Genomic DNA, 19,664 nt, shown 5'->3' on the forward strand with positions numbered 1-19,664 from the left:
CAGTTTGTCTCATCTGTTTCTCAGTTTGCCCTCTACTTATGTTGCTATATTTAGCAAAGGCAAATAATTGAGAATGGTGACATTTAGATTTTGCTGTTCAGTATCTTTTCTTCTGTATTTAGAGTCTGATCTCATAGGATTTTATTATGAACTATCTTTGGCTTTTCTCTAATTTTCTTAATTAGAATGTTTTATTCTCAAAGGTAGCAACAGAATCTTCTAATTTTATCTCTCACAGCACGTGAGCACTTAATGCTGTGCTGAATACACATTATATACTAATAAGCACAACCAGAAAGAAATTAAACAGTGATTCCACTAGTCCTTTAGGATTTTCTGCAGAGAGGAAAACAATTTTCAGTTGAGAAAATAGTGTTTACTATTCTTTGAAACTCTGATACACATTATTAGCTTATAAAATTCATTATAAAGTCTTAAAGAAGCCAAACCTGTTTTGCTTTGTTTAACCTGGTGCTTTCCAGAATTATTTGACTGTTGGGATACCCCTGGTATCCTGAATTCAGGGTCCTTTCTCTCTCTTAAATGACAATTACCTCAAATCCGTGTTGGCTGCCTGTGCCATCTTCATATCTTGGGCTTCATCATGGACTGGCTGTTCCGCCTTCCAAACTTCCCCTTCTCCCCTGAGTCTCTCATCACCTCTCTCTGCCCACCCCCAACCCCCTCACGGCTTTTTTCCCTCTATTCGCAGGTATAGTGTAGAAAGCACTGTTCTAGGGTTTGTGGTATTGACGAGAAATGTTTGGAAACATGGAAATTCAAAGCATAAAGGAAAGAGAAATAAGAGCCTAGTCCAGACACATGTGAAACATTTGTAATTATGGAGTCAGAGCTGAATTTCAAAAGAAGAGAAAAAGATAGAAGGAGAAGGACCACCAGTAGTCTTATCAAGGAAAACAACCCCCAAAGAAGTTTCAAGACAGACAGTAATTATATTATTAAGAGACTCAAGGATTAGTATGGATTTGGAAACTAGGAGATAACTGGTGGTTTTCAGGAGAATAGTTTTAATAGAGTGCCTGGCACACTTTAATAGACAAAACCCAGAATGAGAGATTTATCGTTGTTGCTAAGTTGTGCCTGCCTCTTTGCAACCCCATGGACTGTAGCAGGCTTCCCTGTCCTTCACTATCTCCTGGAGCTTGCTCATACTCATGTCCATTGAGTCGGAGATGCCATCAATGGGACAAAACCCATAATGAGTGAGATTCAGTACCACCCTAATGATTTCTGAGCTTCCCTGGTGGCTCAGATGGTGAAGAATCCACCTGCAGTGAAAGAGTCATGGGTTTTACCCCTGGGTTGGGAAGATCCCCTGAAGATGGGAATAGCAACCCACTCCAGTATTCTTGCCTGAAGAATCCCATGGGCAGAGGAGCCTGGTGGGCTACAGTCCATGGGGTTGCAAAGAGTCCGGACACGATTGAGCAACTAATGAGCAACACACATAAGGAGTTCTAATGAGCAGATCCAATCACAGTGTTGAATTTCTAGAAATACTTTCTGGTGTCATTAATGTCACCTTCTTGACTCACAGACTACCTGGTTCTCCTGCTTTTGTTATCTTTTCTAGCATCTCTTCTTTAAACATACCATAATTAGGTATCTTTTTGGTATCTTCCAGACACCATAATTAGGTATCTGGAAGACCTAGACCATAATCTAGGTCTTCCAGAAGCCTGGATGTAACTTCTCATTTATGTTCTGGGTGCTTTTTCCTCCCTGGTACCTTATCTATGATCCTAGCTTCAGTTTTTACATCCTTCTACATAATTCACAACTGCAGTAGACATTTATATGTACAACAGCTATGAAAAGTGGTGTATTTCCCTTAGAATTGACACATTCTTTTGAGCTAATTATTTTTGTCAGTGGTAACCTCTATAGTCCAATCATGTAGAATCAAAACTTTGCATATCTTCTACCTTAGGTAAACCCAGATTTGATTTGATTTTACCTTGTTAAAACAAGTTGTTCTGTGAAAGGTATCTGGGGTTTATGAAGTGTTTATCAAGGTACATGATTAACATTTTTAATTTGATCAGTTTAGAATAAGAAACTTTTAATTTTGAGTGTTTGTTTGAAGGAGAGGCCTGCTGATGGAGTCATGAAGAGAAACTCTTGGCTCTTGGCAAATGAAGGATAATTCCTGAGTGCTGGGTATATGTTTGACATCAGGTGCTCAGCCTTCATTTAGTGACTGTGTCTATCACTGTAGAGGTTGTCAGAATTCTAAGTGACAAGGCTCTAGGAAGAATCAGAAATGGAATACTTTTAACTGGTTGGGATGATGATATGTTAATCCTTAATCACGTCAGTTTATATACAAAGTATTATTTAATATACAGACTGCTGCTGCTGCTGCTAAGTCGCTTCAGTCGTGTCCGACTCTGTGGGACCCCATAGACGGCAGCCCACCAGGCTCCCCCGTCCCTGGGATTCTCCAGGCCAGAACACTGGAGTGGGTTGCCATTTCCTTCTCCAATGCAGGAAAGTGAAAAGTGAAAGTGAAATCGCTCAGTCGTGTCTGACTCTTAGTGACCCCATGGACTGCAGCCTACCAGGGTCCTCCATCAATGGGATTTTCCAGGCAAGAATACTGGAGTGGGATGCCATTGCCTTCTCCGAATATACAGACATCTTGCATTAATTTGGAAAAAAGTTCTTAGGCTTCAGTATGAGTTACTTTAATTTGATGCTATTAAAAAGTACAAAGGCATATACTGCACTTGGAAGAGGAAGAGATGCTTGTGCCACCATTGCTGTGGTTTTGGCAAGTTCCTTAACCCCTTCTGAGATGTTCTAAGTCTGAAAACAGACACATTTGGATCCCTAAGGGTCTTCACAGCTGTAGCACTGTATTAGTAGAGACCATTGGTGTTCAGGAGAACTATTATGTAAGCTGCAGTCTTTAATTTTAAGTTTTCTAGAAGACACTTAAAAAACTAAGAAGCAGGTAAAATTGATTTTATAATATATTTTCTTTAACCCAGTATATCCAAGATACTATCATTTCAACACATAGTCAGTGTAAAGTTACTAATGGGATATTTTATGCTCAATTTGTATTGTCTCCAGAACCAGCCTATATTTTAAATTTACAATGCCTCCAGTTTGGATCAGCCACATTTGAGCAGTCTGTGACCACACCTGGCCAGTGGTGGCTGCAGGGGACAGCACCACAGTTTCAGGCTCTTTATAACTGGTTTACAGAATCCCAAGATGGTCACATAGTTGCAGGTATCCAGTGGGCTGGTCTCATCTTTGATCTCTAGGCGGAGAGAAAATAACTCAGAATGATCTCAAATCTTCATGTTTATATTCTGGCTTTGGTCATCGGGTAGATTTACATTCTGTGCTTTCTGTGACCAGATCTCCACCCATCCAGCTCCCCACGGCTGCTGCTTAACTATCAAGGAGTCTGTAAACTGAGACACTAAAGTCACTGGTCCCCTCCCCTCCTTAAGGATCTTTAGGGTGCAGTGTGATCTGTCATTACCCTGTCCTTGGCCTTGGTGAACTGAGCTGGACCCAAAGGTCCACCCTTAATCCTGTTGATGTCTTTCCCAAGGGCTGGAGTTAAACGGACTTGAACTACAGCATGCTTATTTCTGGTTCAGTTGGCATCCCCAGGTGAAGATACATGCTAAACAGAAGGCATGCCCATGCCCTGGCTCACTGCAGCCACAGAACAGGGGAAAAGGTCTATTTCCTTCTAATGGACAGGGCAAGAAAATTGTTCCACATGCGTCTTCTCTCTCAACCTCTCCACATCCCAGACTCTCTTGAGAAGCAGCACATGGTGTAACCTCAGTTGTCTTCATGCCAGTGAGAGAATGGACAGCCTAAAGTCTACATTGTATTAAAAAAAAAAACAACAACAACAACTCATATTTTGGCTTTTTTCTCAATCCTTTAGCGCTGATTTTAAACATTTATCTTACCATAGAGTGACTTTGTAAACTATTAAGTGCAAATATAAAAATATCAAAAGGACGAATGACAGTGTACATGCTAGGAAGGGAACCTAGTTGTCAAATGCTGCCTTTGGATGGTCTTTCGGGGTGTAGAAACGTTCCCCTCGCTCTTTTTATTTCTTCATATGAGAATCCTTTACTTTTCTGCCTGCAGATAATATGAGGAAAGGCAATTGTGCACCCGCTCTGTTCAAAGAAAACGTCAATTCACGATCCTGTTCGCCCGCCCCTCAGTCCGTTCTCAAGCTAGCATATTGCTGAAAGAAAACACTGCTCAGCCTGCACTTGGGAAATTATCTGGTGATAGTTATAGCTGAATGTGGCCAGGAGGTGGCAGCATCGGGCAACTGCTGCAGCCTCTGGGCTGGGCTGCTTTGCTCAGGGCTGAAGCCGGGGACCCTGGTGTGCCAGATCTATCAGCCCTGCTTTTCCTAACATGAAGGCAGGAAGGAGCTCGCTACCTGGAACATGATTCTGCCCCTTCTTCAGTTGGGATGGGAAATATGCTAAGTGTCCACTGCTGCAATTAATTAAGTTTAATGGAAGAGGTGCTTGTGGAGATGATTTGGGGTAATGCAAAATTCTCTACAAACACAGTCCTGCCCACAAATATGCATCTGGACTTCCAGCAGGAACAGGGTCCTGGGTCCTGGGAAGGGAGAGCCGCTGATAACAGATTTTAAGACCTTTTATATAGTTTTGTTCTCATAGGGGCAGAGACACGGACTAGTACTGAAGATCTTTATGCCTCCTTCTGTTTTAGGTGTATTTGTTCTGTAGTCTCACCCCCCCCCCCCCCCCCCTGCCCCCTCTACCCCCATCCCCTGTCTCTTTCACCTTTCTGCTATAGTACAGCTTGGCTTTTACTTTTTTTGATAGTCTGTGAAAGACTTTGTGACTTGTTGGCAGTCAGTATTGGGATCGATCTGTGAAATTCAAGGCTCAACTTCGAAGTGGAGAGACAGGAAAAAGGCATTTTGCTTCTAGGAAACTGGGCTTTTGTGGATGAAGTAAAGAAAAAGGAAGAAAAATATAGCTTAAGGCAGAGCAGTAAATGTTAATTTTAGGGTTTCCTATTTGTCAGGCACCTGCTAATCAATGTCTTTATGTCATTTAACTGATAAAATGCCCGTATGAGGCAAGTACTGTTACCCCTTTTTACATAGGAGGGAACTAGGTTAACTGACTTGCCTAAGCTCAGCTGGCAAGTATGTGATGGAGCCAGGCTTCTGACCCAGCAAGTCTCCCCCATCTCTGTGCCTTTCCTGGGTTATGTTGCCTTTTGGGGAAGGTGGTTGTTGGGTAGTGATGATGTAGCTCTTGGATGAGAAACAGTATTCAAGACTTGTGTGAAAGGAAGATCCAGACCCACGTTAGCCAAAGAACTGTGAGCCAACTATGGATTCAAGACAAAAAAATCTGTGCTGTGAAAGGCAGGAGACGTTTAATGACTCCAAGGGTTATGTAATTGATGATGCCTGCTTGTATTCAGGGGGAAATTAGATGGTTGATTAACTGGCCATTGGATGGCATCACCAAATCAATGGACATGTGTTTGAACAAACTCTGGGAGATAATGAAGGATAGGGAAGCCTGGTGTGCTGCAATCCATGGGGTCGCAAAGAGTAAGATACGACTTAGTACCTGAACAACAACAAACTGGCTATTGGGAAAAGGAGAGAGAATCTATTTCTGCAGTGTTTTTTGTTTTGTTTTGTTTAAAACAGATCAACTGGTAAGAAAGGGGAAGATCCTTTACATTCAAATCAACTGTATGTTTTCCTTTTATGCTTGAAAGCGAAGCAAAAGTAGCTCAGTCCATGTCCAGCTCTTTGCAACCCCATGGACTATAGCGCACCAAGCTCCTTTGTCCAAAGGATTCTTCAGACAAGAATACTGGAGTGGGTTGCCATTTTCATCTCCAGGGGATCTTCCCCACCCAGGAATCAAACCTGAGTCTCCTGTTTTGCAGGAAGATTCTTTACCATCTGAACCACTGGAGAAGCCTATACTTAGGCCAAGTGTAAAACAGAAAGGAGATGGTGATGAGTCAGAGGGTCCAGAGGACTCTTGCCATTTTGTGGAATCACACCACAGTTTCATGTGGAATCTTGGCAGCCTTCCAAGAAAAAGAAAGGAACAATTCTTGACGTTTGAATAAGGACAATTATACTGATCAAAGATCTATTCAGTTCAGTTCAGTCGCTCATTTGTGTCCAACTCTTTGCGACCCCATGAATCGCAGCACGCCGGGCCTCCCTGTCCATCACCAACTCCTGGAGTTCACTCAGCCTCATGTCCATCAAGTCAGTGATGCAATCCAGCCATCTCATCCTCTGTCGTCCCCTTCTCCTCCTGCCCCCAATCCCTCCCAGCATCAGAGTCTTTTCCAATGAGTTAACTCTTCGCATGAGGTGGCCAAAGTATTGGAGTTTCAGCTTCAACATCAATCCTTCCAATGAACACCCAGGACTGATCTCCTTTAGGATGGACTGGTTGGATCTCCTTGCAGTCCAAGGGACTCTCAAGAGTCTTTTCCGACACCATAGTTCAAAAGCATCAATTCTTCGGGGCTCAGCTTTCTTCACAGTCCAACTCTCACATCCATACATGACCACTGGAAAAACCATAGCCTTGACTAGACGGACCTTTGTTGGCAAAGTAATGTCTCTCCTTTAAAATATGCTGCTGAGGTTGGTCATAACTTTCCTTCCAAGGAGTAAGCATCTTTTCATTTCATGGCTGCAGTCACCATCTGCAGTGATTTTGGAGCCCCCAAAATTAAGTTTGACACAAAAAATAAAGATCTATTAGGAGACACTTTATCAATTCGTGGAAGTTATAGGACACTTATTTCAAAGTTACTTGACAATTATTTGTGTTTCATGGGTTGTAAATTATTCTCTGACCTTCTGGTCTGTCTTACTCTTAGTGTTCTTTCTGGTATTTAGAATTTCTCTCTGCAGGCTCGACTTCAGAGGAAGATGTTTGGCTGTGTTTGATTTTTTCCTTTTCTTTCTCTGCACCCTTGTACTAATCTTTTCTAGTAGTTTTAATGGTCTCCAGGATCCTGAGGCTCGAGTTGGGTTTTCTGTAAATGGTTAGGGCTCCATCCTGACCCTGGGTCAGGGGTGTTTCGCGTGTGTCAACAAGCTCATGGGCATCTCAGCTCACTAATAGAAGCTTTATCCCTCCAACCCTAAGGCATCACAGCTTTCTGTGGATGACGGCCTCAGGCAGTGGCTCCTCACCCTCTTTTCTTGGCCTCTTTTCTTCTGACCACATAGGGAGTCTGGTTCATACACAGCCTCCTGCCAGCAAGGGGTGAACTTTTATCCCCTGTAATCAGACAGAAGCCAAACTCCTGGCTTCCTCTGCTTGCCCCCTGTGCTTTCTTTGTTTCTGACCCACGGAGACTTTTTTTTTTCCTCTTATTTTTATGTCTGGAGGGAAATAGAATGTTCAAAGTGTGAACTCATAGCATTATTTTATCCAGAAAAGACAGACCTACTTCAAAGGACCACAAGAGAAATATTTCTCATTTCAATCTACCTAAAAGAACCTAGATTTGACTTGTGAGTATAAATCAGAATGGGGAGCTGCCAGAGCATCTCTCAGAGAAGTTAAAGAGTCTGTCTTCTTTTCCCTGCTGTATATGGGATATGGAATTAGATTTCCGGTAAGTTCCACCTCCTCTCTCAGAGTCTCTGGTTCTACTCAGGGCTGTTTACAGCTGTAGTCAGGGAGCCCAGATTGTTGGGATTTCTGAGTTTTCATGTCCTTTTTCATGACCTTTAAACCCCCTTCTCATCATTTATTAGAGGCCTCTGCTTTGACTCGATCTCATTTGTGTTTTCAGTGGCTGAGGAACAACCTCTAACAGTCATTAGCACTACTTTAGCGTCTGGCATTTTTTTTTTCCCTTTTATTTCAGTAGCAAGCTTAGTGAGTGTTGTGTCAAAGAAGAGCTAAAGAAGCCCTGGATGGGAATCTGAGGACTTGTCTAGGGGTGTTTTGCTCAGTTTGAGCAAATTAGGGGACTTGTGGACTCTCGTGTAGATCTGAATTTTTAGTTTCCCGCCTTGGGCCAGCATTGTGTTACCCCTTTCTAAAAGGTAAGCACAATTTTAGGCGTCTTGATGGATGGGCAAGTTTGACATCCTAAAAAATAGTCACCGTGGAGAAGAAAGGGTTTTAGATAAGGGGTCAGCAGACCTGGTTATGACTCTTGCTTCTTTCACTTCGGATTATTTGATCTTGAGCAAATAACATAGCCTCTGTGTAGCTCAGTTAATAAATCTGCAAATAAACTGAATTTGATTAAGCAGATTCCAAGGATTCTCCATCATTTCATGGCAAATAGATGGGGAAACTGTGGCTGACCTTATTTTTCTGGGTTCCAAAATCACTGCAGATGGTGATTACAGCCATGAAGTTAAAAAATGCTTACTCCTTGGAAGGAAAGTTATGACCAACCTAGACAGTATATTGAAAAGCAGAGACATTACTTTGTCAACAAAGGTCCATCTAGTCAAGGCTATGGTTTTTCCAATAATCATGTATGGATGTGAGAGTTGGACTATAAAGAAAGCTGAGCACTGAAGAATTGATGCTTTTAAACTGTGGTGTTGGACAAGACTCTTGAGAGTCCCTTGGACTGCAAGGAGATCCAACCAGTCCATCCTAAAGGAGATCAGTCCTGGGTGTTCATTGGAAAGACCGATGTAGAAGCTGAAACTCCAATACTGTGACCACCTGATGCGAAAAGCTGATTCATTTGAAAAGATCCAGATGCTGGGAAAGATTGAGGGTGGGAGAAGGGGACGACAGAGGATGAGATGGTTGAATGGCACCACCAACTCAATGGACGTGAGTTTGGGTGAACTCCGGAAGTTGGTGATGGACAGGGAGGCCTGGCGTGCTACAGTTCACGAGGTCCAAAGAGTCGGACATGACTGAGTGACGAACTGAACTGAACTGAAGGATTCCCCAGTGCTCCAAAGATCCCAAAGGTCCATGCCATTGACTCTGGGATGGTCAGGCCACTTGGGAGCTGAGTTTAGTTCTTTACTGAAACATTCCTTGCACCAGAGTTGCTCAGAGGTTGGCCTTTGATGTGTGGCAAGCCTAGCTTTGAATGTCAGCTCTACCATATAAATGATGTGATGTTAAGGCGGTCACTGAACCTTTCAAGCCTTGGTTTCTTTGTCTATGAATTGGGAATGAAAATTATATCTATTGTAGAGAGTTGTTTTGAAGTTTAATAATTCAGTAGAAAGCTTTGCTCAAGGACTAGCACACAGGAAAGATCAGTATGCCCCTCTTTTTGTTAATTGTAAAATCCTTGAGAGCAACCATTCTGCCTTACCTTAGAGTGTCTCACTCATCTTTTTATTTCAATTCCTTATTTCCATGCTTTATATATAGTAGTGTTCAATAAATGTACTGTTAAAATACAGTTTTAAAAAATTTGAAACATGATTCTCAAACAACTTTAGAATCAATAAATGTTAAAAACTTTATTTAGGTTTGTAATAAAGGAGTTAGCAAGATAATACCGCCAGTTTATTGGAGAAGAAGAGGAAAAGAATTATGTCGTTTATACCAGAATAATTTTTCTAAATTTGAGACAAAATTGGTTTATGTTCTGATGGGGGAATAGAACCAGAGCATTTAAAGTGCTCTTCTCTTATCAATGTTTGTGTCTCTACAGGACAAAAATTCTCAGTAACTTAACACTCATAAAGTTCTTAAATAAGCCTGTAACACTGCTCTAGAATGACACTGTGACAATATTCAAGTTTCTTTTTGCTGTTTCCAAGTTTGGGGTAATTTTTCTAAATAGTTATAATAAGACAAAATACCAAGTATTATTTATCTTAGAAAAAGATAGAACAGGAATATGATTCTAGTATATAAGTATCCATTTTCTGCCTAAACTTATAATAAGTACTAAGTTCATCCATAATTATGTTTTTTAATGTTTCATTAAGAGGAATGTAAGGATATTTAGGAAAGCACTACTAATTTCTAAGATGATAACATACAGAGTAACCATTTAATGAGTACTTCCATAAGCTATGCACCATATCAAGGTTTTTATATATGTTTTAGTTTTAATCTATAAACAGTCTTGTGAGGTAGGTATTATTATCCTCATTTTGAAAATCAAATAAATGAGTCTTACTGAGGTTAAATATTTAATCAAGATGACAATGCCAGTGTGAGCCAGAGTTGAGATTTAGTCTGATTTCCTGAAATGCCCTAGGGATGAACCAACCTCCCTAAATTGTAAACTCTCTTGAATTTTAAAGTAGATCTCTAGTTAAACACAAGAGATGTGGGTTCAGTCCCTTGGTCAAGAGGATTCCCTGGAGAAGGAAATGGGAACCCACTCCAGTATTCTTACCTGGAAAATGCCATGGGCGGAGGAGCCTGCATTTGACTCTTTGCAAGCCCATGGCTACAGTCCATGGGGCGAAGAGTCAAATATGACCGAGCACATACACGTACTGGTTAAACACGTGATGAACGGGTCTAGTTTTGTTTATATGAAATGGTGTATACAATATGGTTCTTTTTCCCTTTGAAGAGACTTGGCACACTGAAGCTGCTTGCGATAAGTGCCCTTTCTGTTTCCTGGTTGCTGGATTTTTAAAGAAAAATATGCCTATTCTGTTTTGCTCCTTTTAAAGCCTCCTATTCTCAGGTTGTCTTCTTTGTAACTTATTTATCTTTCTTCTATCTCTTCTGGCCCCCAAATGTCTGTAGGTGGGCTGGATCCTTTCCATTCTGGATGAACTGCAGCTGAGCCCTCAGCCTCCCGTCGGGGTCCTTCCTCTGGGGACTGGGAATGACCTGGCTCGGACTCTCAACTGGGGAGGGGTAAGCATGTTCTCAGGGGCTGCCCACGTCATGAAGCAGTGGAGTCCCCGAATCCACAGAGGCTCCAGTGGAGGCACATGTGCTCCTCTTGTTCAAGGAACAAGTTAGAGTTGAGAATCAAGGTCCCCGTGAACCATGGTTTTATCTTCAGTTTAAATCTATAGTCAGCTAGAGAAGAGGAAGTTTTATTTTTAAAAATGGGTTTTATTACACAGGTCTGGGTCTGAGGTATCCACGAAAAGACAGTAGTCACAGGTATCCAGGGGGTGGGTTGGTCCTCATATTAAGCAATTACAGAGACTCAAATTGCTCCTGACCCCTAGTCCTGCCCTGATGCATCTGGTTCAGATTTCTGATTCTTACTTTGGAAGAGTCATGGCTTTGAGCGTTTAGTTTTCTGGTCAATGTCATCAGGCTTTTGGCTATACAGGTAACCAATTTTCCTTTTCACCCTGGAGTCAACTTCAGGCAGGCTTGTTGAAAGTAGTTTATCTCCCACTAACCAGCCATTTAAAAGGGGCTTCCCGGGTGCCTCAGTGGTAAAGAATCCTCCTGCAATACAGGAGATGTGGGTTTGATCCCTGGGTCAGGAAGATCCCCTGGAGAAGGAAATAGCAAATCAACTCCAGGGTTCCTGCCTGGTAAATCCACGGACAGAGGAGGCTGGTGGGCTCCAGTCTGTGGGGTTGCAAAGGGTCGGACTTGACTTAGTGATTAAACAGCAACAACAGTCATTTAAAAACTATTATCATCATCATCATCATCATCATTAATATTTTTTACAGTATTAGGAAAATAAGAAAGCATAATATGCTAACATGTGCTGCCTGACTGGCTGTTTAACTGCTCATAGGAAATTATTGCCTGAGCTGGGCTTGAAAATTATCTTCAGATATTAGCAGGTATTAATCTGGCTTTTGGGTGTATTAACCTCCCATGTGTGATAATTATGTCAGGATATTAGCAGATATTTATTTGGCCTGGGGTGAATTAATTTCCCAGAGGTCTTTTTTCAATTTTAAGTAAGCATAGTATAAATAATATATTCTCATGAAGCAGCTAATGTATTTATCAGTATTAGTTCCTCTTATCTAAATCAGTGACTTGATCATCCTTAATAATCATGCCATCAGTCATGTATGTTCAAGGAGTAAATAGATAGCTCCCTAGCAGGGCTGTTCATCAGTCAGACTTGCCTTAGGTCCTGAAAGGGATGGTGTCTTAGGACAAGGTCAGGGAGAGGTGAGTGAAATGGAATATTAGAAATCATCTAGCAGATATCGCTTGATTATTTTCCTGCTTCTCCACATACACTTGTTCTGTGTATCCTCCAAATTTCTCTAGAGCAAGACGTGGGGAAATCTGTTTTCACCCTGATAGAAACAGCCATCCAGCATGGCTCTCAAATAACTGCCATTGACTTTACTTCTTGGTTGCTAACAGAAGTCACTCTTCTGCTCAAACCAACTAGAGAGAGTATTTCTGTGCACAGTACCCGTGACTATTGTCTTAAATTCTAAATATCTCAAGGAAAACAGTTTACTCTCAGCCTGGTTAATTGGAAAATAAAGAGAGAGCTGTAGCAGAAGGTCTCCACCTGGCATGAACTCTCAATACCTTTGGCTGTACTGTCCACTATTCCAGACAGCAGTGTGTTCGTTCTTTGATTCCTTAGGGCTACACTGATGAGCCTGTTTCTAAGATCCTTTGCCAAGTAGAAGATGGGACGATTGTACAGCTGGATCGCTGGAATCTCCACGTGGAAAGAAACCCAGACTTGCCTCCTGAAGAACTGGAAGATGGCGTGTGTAAGGTTAGAGAGTTTTCCCTTCTGCAGAAAGGGAACCCTGGAGTATTTTCTGCTTGAGCCACAGGAAATACATTCCTGGCCAGAGGATTATGTCTGATTACCTCCTATAGAGGTTATGGCTACTAGGGCTGTGAGAATAATGCTATCCAGTGATTCTGCACCACAGACTTCTAAAGATCAAGATTCCAAGTGCTTCTGTAGTGCAGGGAGCTATTCTCTATCCTCAAATTCCACACCAGAAAGAAATATATCAGTTTTCTAATCTTTCAGACTCATTGCAAAGTCTTAAAACTATGAGGAGATTAAAAAAAAAAAGTCATATGGCCTGAAAACATTAGGCACAGGGTCTTTCAATAGAAAGATACCATCTGAGATTTCTGGTCTGATAGCAAAAATTCCAATTTCATCACTTGTTTGGGATGCGAAGATACACCTAAATAAATGTTTGACTTAGCGTTTTTTCCTTTAGTGATTAAACTTGTATCTCACAAACCAAGGGATATAATTATAAAGATGCTACTATAGAGCTTCAGGGTAAAATTCAGTTTTAAGTTCTGGCTTCAATTTCATATAAATCTGATAGGTTTCTGAGTAGCCACTTGTTTTCTATTCCTTTGCCTTTTTATTCCATGATAGTGTTTTCACATTTTTGTTGTGTAAGAATCTCCAGGCAGTGTGCCTCTGAAATGCAGATCACAAGGCCCTGTTCCCAGAGATTCTGATTAAGTAGATATAGGGTGAAGGCCCAGCATCCGTGTAGCATCCCTGCTCTACTGGATCACACCATTGGTTGAAGCCAGGATTTCATGGTGCTTCGGCCTTTGAATCCGGTATCATTTTAGACCAAACCAGTGCACCTTTCCTTGGAGAAGGAAATGGCAACCCACTCCAGTGTTCTTGCCTGGGAAGTCCCATGAACAAAGGAGCATGGTGGGCTACAGTCCATGGGGTCACAAAAGAGTCAGATACAACTTAGTAAACAACAGCAAATGCACCTTTGTTGATGAGCATCAAGATCCCAACCAATTGTGGTAGAAGCTCAAGTTACTTATTTGACTAAAATTGGTTAAAACACGTTTTGTCTTACCTTCATAGTGTTTTCCACCTAAACTGTGATCCAGAAACTAAGGTTTTTCGTAGTTATCATGATTGCTCAGTTGACCTTGAGTTCGTCAGGTCACAGTGTTGTTTAAGCAAGTATTGTCTTGGGATATAATATTTCTTTGTAATATATTTGACTTATAGAAACTGGGCATAAAACAGCTAAAGTACAAAGAAATGTGCCATATGGAAATGTTAAGGTCCTATCCCCACTCAACTTGGAATGGTTAGGCCCTCAATAGCAATCTCTATTTAATTCTCTTCCCAACAGCTTAAGAAATGGAAAGACTTCTTGATGCAGCCTGGGGACATTAATCCAGATAATTAAAGGGTTTCAAAAGTGGATTTGTAAGGAGATGTGTAGGAAATTGGGGCAATTTTTCCTGGAAAATATGAATAAGAACTCTTAAAACAGATTAAATTGTGATGTTATTTAGAGGATGGTGACCAGATGTTCTCCTATGTTATCAGCGGATGCTGAGACATGGGTTAGAATCGTAGCCAAAAGAACATAAATGGTAGAAATGAACATATCTGTGCTTTTGGCAGGATCACCAACCCTTGCTGTCATTCCTAAGGACTTGTATTTTCGTTTAAGTGCAGGAACTGGACATTCTCAAATGTGAAGCCAGGAGAGTGAGACATGTTTTGGCATTGCTCTGTGCGTTTAGTTTCTCTCCCTTCTCCAGTCACTTGTAACCACTTCTAAGGGCTGAGCTGACCTCTGAATCAGTACATGCTCTGAGTCAGCCTTCCATGGATGGGTTCATCCTTTGTTTCAATTTCTGTGTTTCTGTATTGTTAATAATCTCTCTCTTGCTCTCTTTCTGACTCTTCCTCTCATTTCATTTTTCTCTTACTGCAACAAGATTATTGCTCTAGTCAAAGAGAAAAGTCTTACTAATCAAGGGGCATGGGAAACCCAGTAATTTTTGAAATCTTGAGGATAAACACTTATTTCTAATAGAAGAGGAGTGCATTTCTCTCTGGAGGATCAACCTGATCATTATCTGGAAACATCATGCAGGCTGAGATAATGTTTCCCCTCTGTTTACTTTAACATTTACCTTCCAGTCTGAGTTGCAGAAGAAAAAGTGGAAGAACCTTCTAGCATTTCCCACACGCTTTCCTAATTGTTCTAACGTTAAACCAAAGGCCTTCAGATCATGTCAGCTTTGTAATTTTAATGCAGGACTTCAGACTACATAGTTCTCCCCTTTACTCAACTTGCAGCAGTAACAGCCAGGGACCCAGAGGGCTCTGGCAAGGAAAGCTGAGGCTTATGTATATTTCTATGTGTTTGTGTTTGCATATTTCATGGTCCTGTTAAAGATCTAAGAGTTAATAGAGTAAATAAAAATCTGAATACTAATAAACACACACACATATATTTTATTTCTAATTGGAGGATAATTGCTTTACGATGTTGTGTTGGTTTCTGCTGTACAACAGTGTGAATCAGCCTTAAGTAGACATGTGTCCCCTCCCTCCCATCCCATCCCACCCCTAGGTCGTCACAGAGCACCGAGCTGAGCTCCCTGTGCTACAGCAACTTCCCACTGGCTATTTGTTTCGCACATGGTAGTGTGTTTATGTCAGTGCTACTGTCTTAACTAGCTTTTAGTTTTTCTCTAGGTTGAGAATAGTTAAATGGCTCCCACTGGCTTATTGCTTACATGACTTTTGTCAAAAATATATAGATTTTTAGAAAATAAGGGTAAATTGTATTTATTTTCAGTTGCAATATTAATTTGCTGAACATAATTTCTTCAAAAAATGTGCATCCACTGATTAAGAAGGTTAGATGTGATCCTTACAATTAAATTTATTTGCAGAGTTTGTTTAGTGAATCATCCCTTTTAACTGTTACAAATGTGCATCCCTCAGCCCTTAAGATTCTTGTGTTATACTATCCACAAGAATGATTCTCATTTAATAATTTGTGTTGTGTCTCTTGTTTCCTAAACTATTTAAAATTCTTGGGAGTATCCTATGAGTTGAGCTTTCCCTAAAGAATTAATTCAAAAATCCCTTGTTCCTTCTATGTAGACCCCCCTGCGTTGGGTTGTGACTGGTCTTTCTCCCCGGGACTTGCCCCACAGACAGGTGTCTGGCTTTCAACTTTACCTCTGCCTTTGTTCGTCATTGCAGCTTCCTCTGAATGTTTTCAATAACTACTTCAGCCTCGGATTCGATGCGCACGTCACATTGGAGTTCCACGAATCCAGAGGTGAGGACAGCATCCCTTTCCGTCTCCCAGGGAGGAAGTTTCCAGCGGGTGTTTTGCGGGTCCCCTTTTGTCTGCATATCACTTAAGTGCCCACAGTGTGCTTACTGCTCTTTCTCCATTTGAACTTTCATGGTGACCTTGGGAGCTCAATAAGATAGGAGCTTATTACAGATGTTACCCTGAAGCCTCATTGTTTAGGGTCTCAAAGACAGTAAAGATCAGGACCGGATATGTGCTCCAGGACTCAGGACTGCCAATCTTTAGGTTTGACTAGAAACTAAAGTCAGTGAATGACCAAGAAGTGATTAAAAAAAAAAAAAAAGAGGAAGAACAGTGACTAAAGAGCTAGTCAGGGAGGATTGATGCTGACTGAGAGTAATGAATACCATGTTCATGGAGAGGATCTAGAGATGGCGGTACACAATAAATATACACGAAATGTTGAAACAGATTGGCTGATGTGTCTATACCAGAGGTGTGGACTTTTTAGAATCTGTTAGTCCATCTTTTTTGCATTAAGCAAAAAAGAAATCATTATTAATGATGAAAGGTATAATTACTCAAGCTATTCTTTTAATATAATTTATTTGGGGCTATACTGGACCTCCATCACTCCACAGGCTTTTCTCTAGTTGTGGTGAGCCAGGGCTACTGTCTAGTTGCAATGTGAGGGGGTTCTCGTTGCCGTGGCTTCTCTTGTTGCCTAGCATGGGCTCTAGGGTATGTGGACTTCAATAGCTGTGGCACCTGGGCTCAGTAGTTACGGCTCCTAGGCTCTAGAGAACAAGGTCAGTAGTTGCGGTGCACGGGCTTAGTTGCTCTGTGACATGTGGGATCTTCCCAGATCAGGAATCAAACCAGTGTCTCCTGCATTGGCAGGTGGATTCTTTACCAGTGAATCACCAGGGAAGCCCATCAGGCTAATTTCTTTCTTTTTTTTTTTTTTTTTGCTGTTTTCTGTTTATTTGGGTTTTCCCCATGTTTTTACCTGGATAGTCAAGAAATCTCAAGCTTCACTGCAGGAGGAGGAGGAAGAACGTGAGGCTTCATTTTCATTAGGGTCATATGTACTTATTTTTGTTGATAGATAGTGGCTGGAAGCCATGCAAACCACAGTTGAGACTCCAAACTGTTCTCTAACGCAGCTGCTCAGGGACTGTGACTTCATGACAAAGCTTGTATCATTTGCATCCGATACTTGCAGAGTGATTCAAAGCCTCATGAGAGCCATTCCAAAAAAAAATAACCTTACATAGAATAACCTACTAGATATTAGTCAAAACATACAATAAATTGGGAATTATGCCAATCCATTTACATGGACTGGGTAATAAATACAAATCTCACTAAAGCAGAATCCTAAAAAATTCAATTGCAAAAAGTTTTTGGCATAGATACGAAATAGCCCATCAAATTGACATGGGACAGTTGCAGACTTTTATTACTATCTGTATTGTATTTCTTTTAGAAGGGACAATTAAAATGACATTCATTTTGAGACAGTTTATTATTGGCGTTTTCTGTGTAAATGCTTTTAGAATTACCAGTAGAAAATAAAATAAGCAGTAAAGAAAGGCTGAACATTTTGATTCACTTTGTATGTAAATAATGCAAACCTTTGAATAATTTGATCAAAAAGAAAGTATATTGGACTTCCCAGCTAGGCCAGTGGTTAAGACTCCATGCTTCCAATGCAGAGGATGTGGGTTTGATCCCTGGTCAAGGAAGTCAGATCCAACATGCTGTGTGGTGCAGCCAAAAAATAAATTTTAAAAAGTGATTTTTAAAAGAAGAAGGTATATTTTATTTGATAGGAAAATAAATGCTGTTTTATTCTTCTCAAAGTGGCTAAGCCATGTCTGGCTGAACTGTTGGTAACAGAACATTTGGAATAAAAGTCAGAGATTTAATAGGATTGGTCATTTAATTGTCGGTTGGAATCTTGCCAGTACTTTACACTATTGCATTATGACAGTACTTGAGGAAGTACACTGAAAATACTCTAGTCCACTATTATATAGTCATGATAACAATGATTAAGGTTATCAGGTAGCAAAGCTAGGTCTCACTTTGCCATCTATGTGAATTAGATAGTCGTCTTTGGGGGACATGAAGAATATTAAACACATCAAACTTTTAGTCTGAGATTGGACACTTGAGTCATACCCTCATTGAAGTTGCTTATTATTCAGAGGATTTGAACCTTACACTACAAGGTCAAGGAAATACAATTATGACTCCTGAAGAGGCAGTATTTAAAATTGATTTGGGATTTGCTATTTTCTCTGAATATAAAGAGGCATGCAGATCAGCATGTTTCAAAGGATTATGAATGTTTCATGATTCATATGGTGAACTGACAGATTTCCTTGAAAAGGTGTTATTTTTGGTGGACTGCTAAATTTCACCATCACCATCACTGCAAAGGACACACTGCCAGGCTCTTGCCCGGGTGGTGAGACTCAGGCACAGTTGGCCTTTGAGAAACCCTGTCCAAGCTTCTCTATCTGTAACCTTCTTTTCCATCGTGAACCTCAGTGTGACATCTACTCATCATTCTAGATTCAAGTGTACTTGCCTCTGGGACACTTTTGATTTTCTCTGTGTGTGGACCCCACTCCCCCCTGCCACCCCCATTTCATCTTATATGGAGAAGGAAATGGCAACCCACTCCAGTATTCTTGCCTGGAAAATTCCATGGATGGAGGAGCCTGGCGGGCTACAGTCCGTGGAGTCGTCTTATATAGACATCTTTTTATGGCATATACAGAGTGACATTTTTCATTTTCATTTTCAGATCTGTCTTCCCCTCTTTAAACAACATAAGGGCAAAAGACTCTCTTATTTTTATCCTCCTGTGCCAAGTCCAGTGGCTGTCTCAAATGTCTGCTATAGGAATGGAATGTTAAATTGGAGAATAGGCTCATATACAAAAGACAAATAAAAGTAGAGGGAGTATATAGTAAGGGGAGGATGTATAGGCAGTGAGTAGTATGGGAGTTTGGTGGGGATTGTTGACAGAAGAAAAGTATCAGGGGAAAGTTTCCAGAAAGGGTAGGGGGGAATATGGTGGGAAATAAAGAAGGAATGTGATGTAGACAAGAAGTGAAATGGGTAAGGGCATTTCAGACAGGAAAGAAAAATACAGAGGGACAAAGGAGCTTGTGATAAAGGTGGGTTAGATGACAAGTTACTACAGAGTGAAAGATTTTTGCCGTGGTGTTAGAAAAATGAAGATAATGCTGGTAAAAATATTTGTCCTTAAGGTGCAGTGACTTTGAAAGAAAAGATTTTTATAACACATAGGATTTTAACTGAAGGTGACGCTGTCACTGTAGGCACAGATTTTGAAGTCATTTATGTATACATAACTGATGTCTTAAGATTGGGTTAATATCCAATGCAGATAATTTGGAAGATGTATGAGTTATATGGGCTTCCTAGGTGGCATTAGTGGTAAAGAACCTGCCTGGCAATGCAGGAGAGGTAAGAGACATGGGATTGGGGAGATTCCCTGGAGGAGGGTATGGCAATCCACTCCAATATTCTTGCCTGGAGAATCCCATGGACAAAGGAGCCTGGTGGGCTCCAGTCCATGGGGTCACAAAGAGTTGGACACGACTGAAGCAACTTAGCACGC

The 19,664-nt window shown here is 41.0% G+C and overlaps 1 protein-coding gene across 4 annotated transcripts in view; it reads left to right on the forward strand.

Annotated features, from left to right (window-relative positions):
- DGKI (diacylglycerol kinase iota) overlaps nt 1–19,664 on the forward strand; it is a 528,258-nt gene that overhangs the window by 289,551 nt on the left and 219,043 nt on the right. For all 4 annotated transcript variants that reach the window (XM_070369213.1, XM_070369214.1, XM_070369215.1 and 1 more), the window contains 3 exons: nt 10,770–10,883; nt 12,559–12,696; nt 15,946–16,024. In XM_070369213.1, coding sequence (XP_070225314.1) covers nt 10,770–10,883; nt 12,559–12,696; nt 15,946–16,024 — 331 coding nt within the window. The remainder of the gene's footprint in view (nt 1–10,769; nt 10,884–12,558; nt 12,697–15,945; nt 16,025–19,664) is intronic.

The sequence above is a fragment of the Bos mutus genome, chromosome 4 (assembly GCF_027580195.1).
Source record: "Bos mutus isolate GX-2022 chromosome 4, NWIPB_WYAK_1.1, whole genome shotgun sequence".
In the NCBI taxonomy this organism is placed as follows: domain Eukaryota; kingdom Metazoa; phylum Chordata; class Mammalia; order Artiodactyla; family Bovidae; genus Bos; species Bos mutus.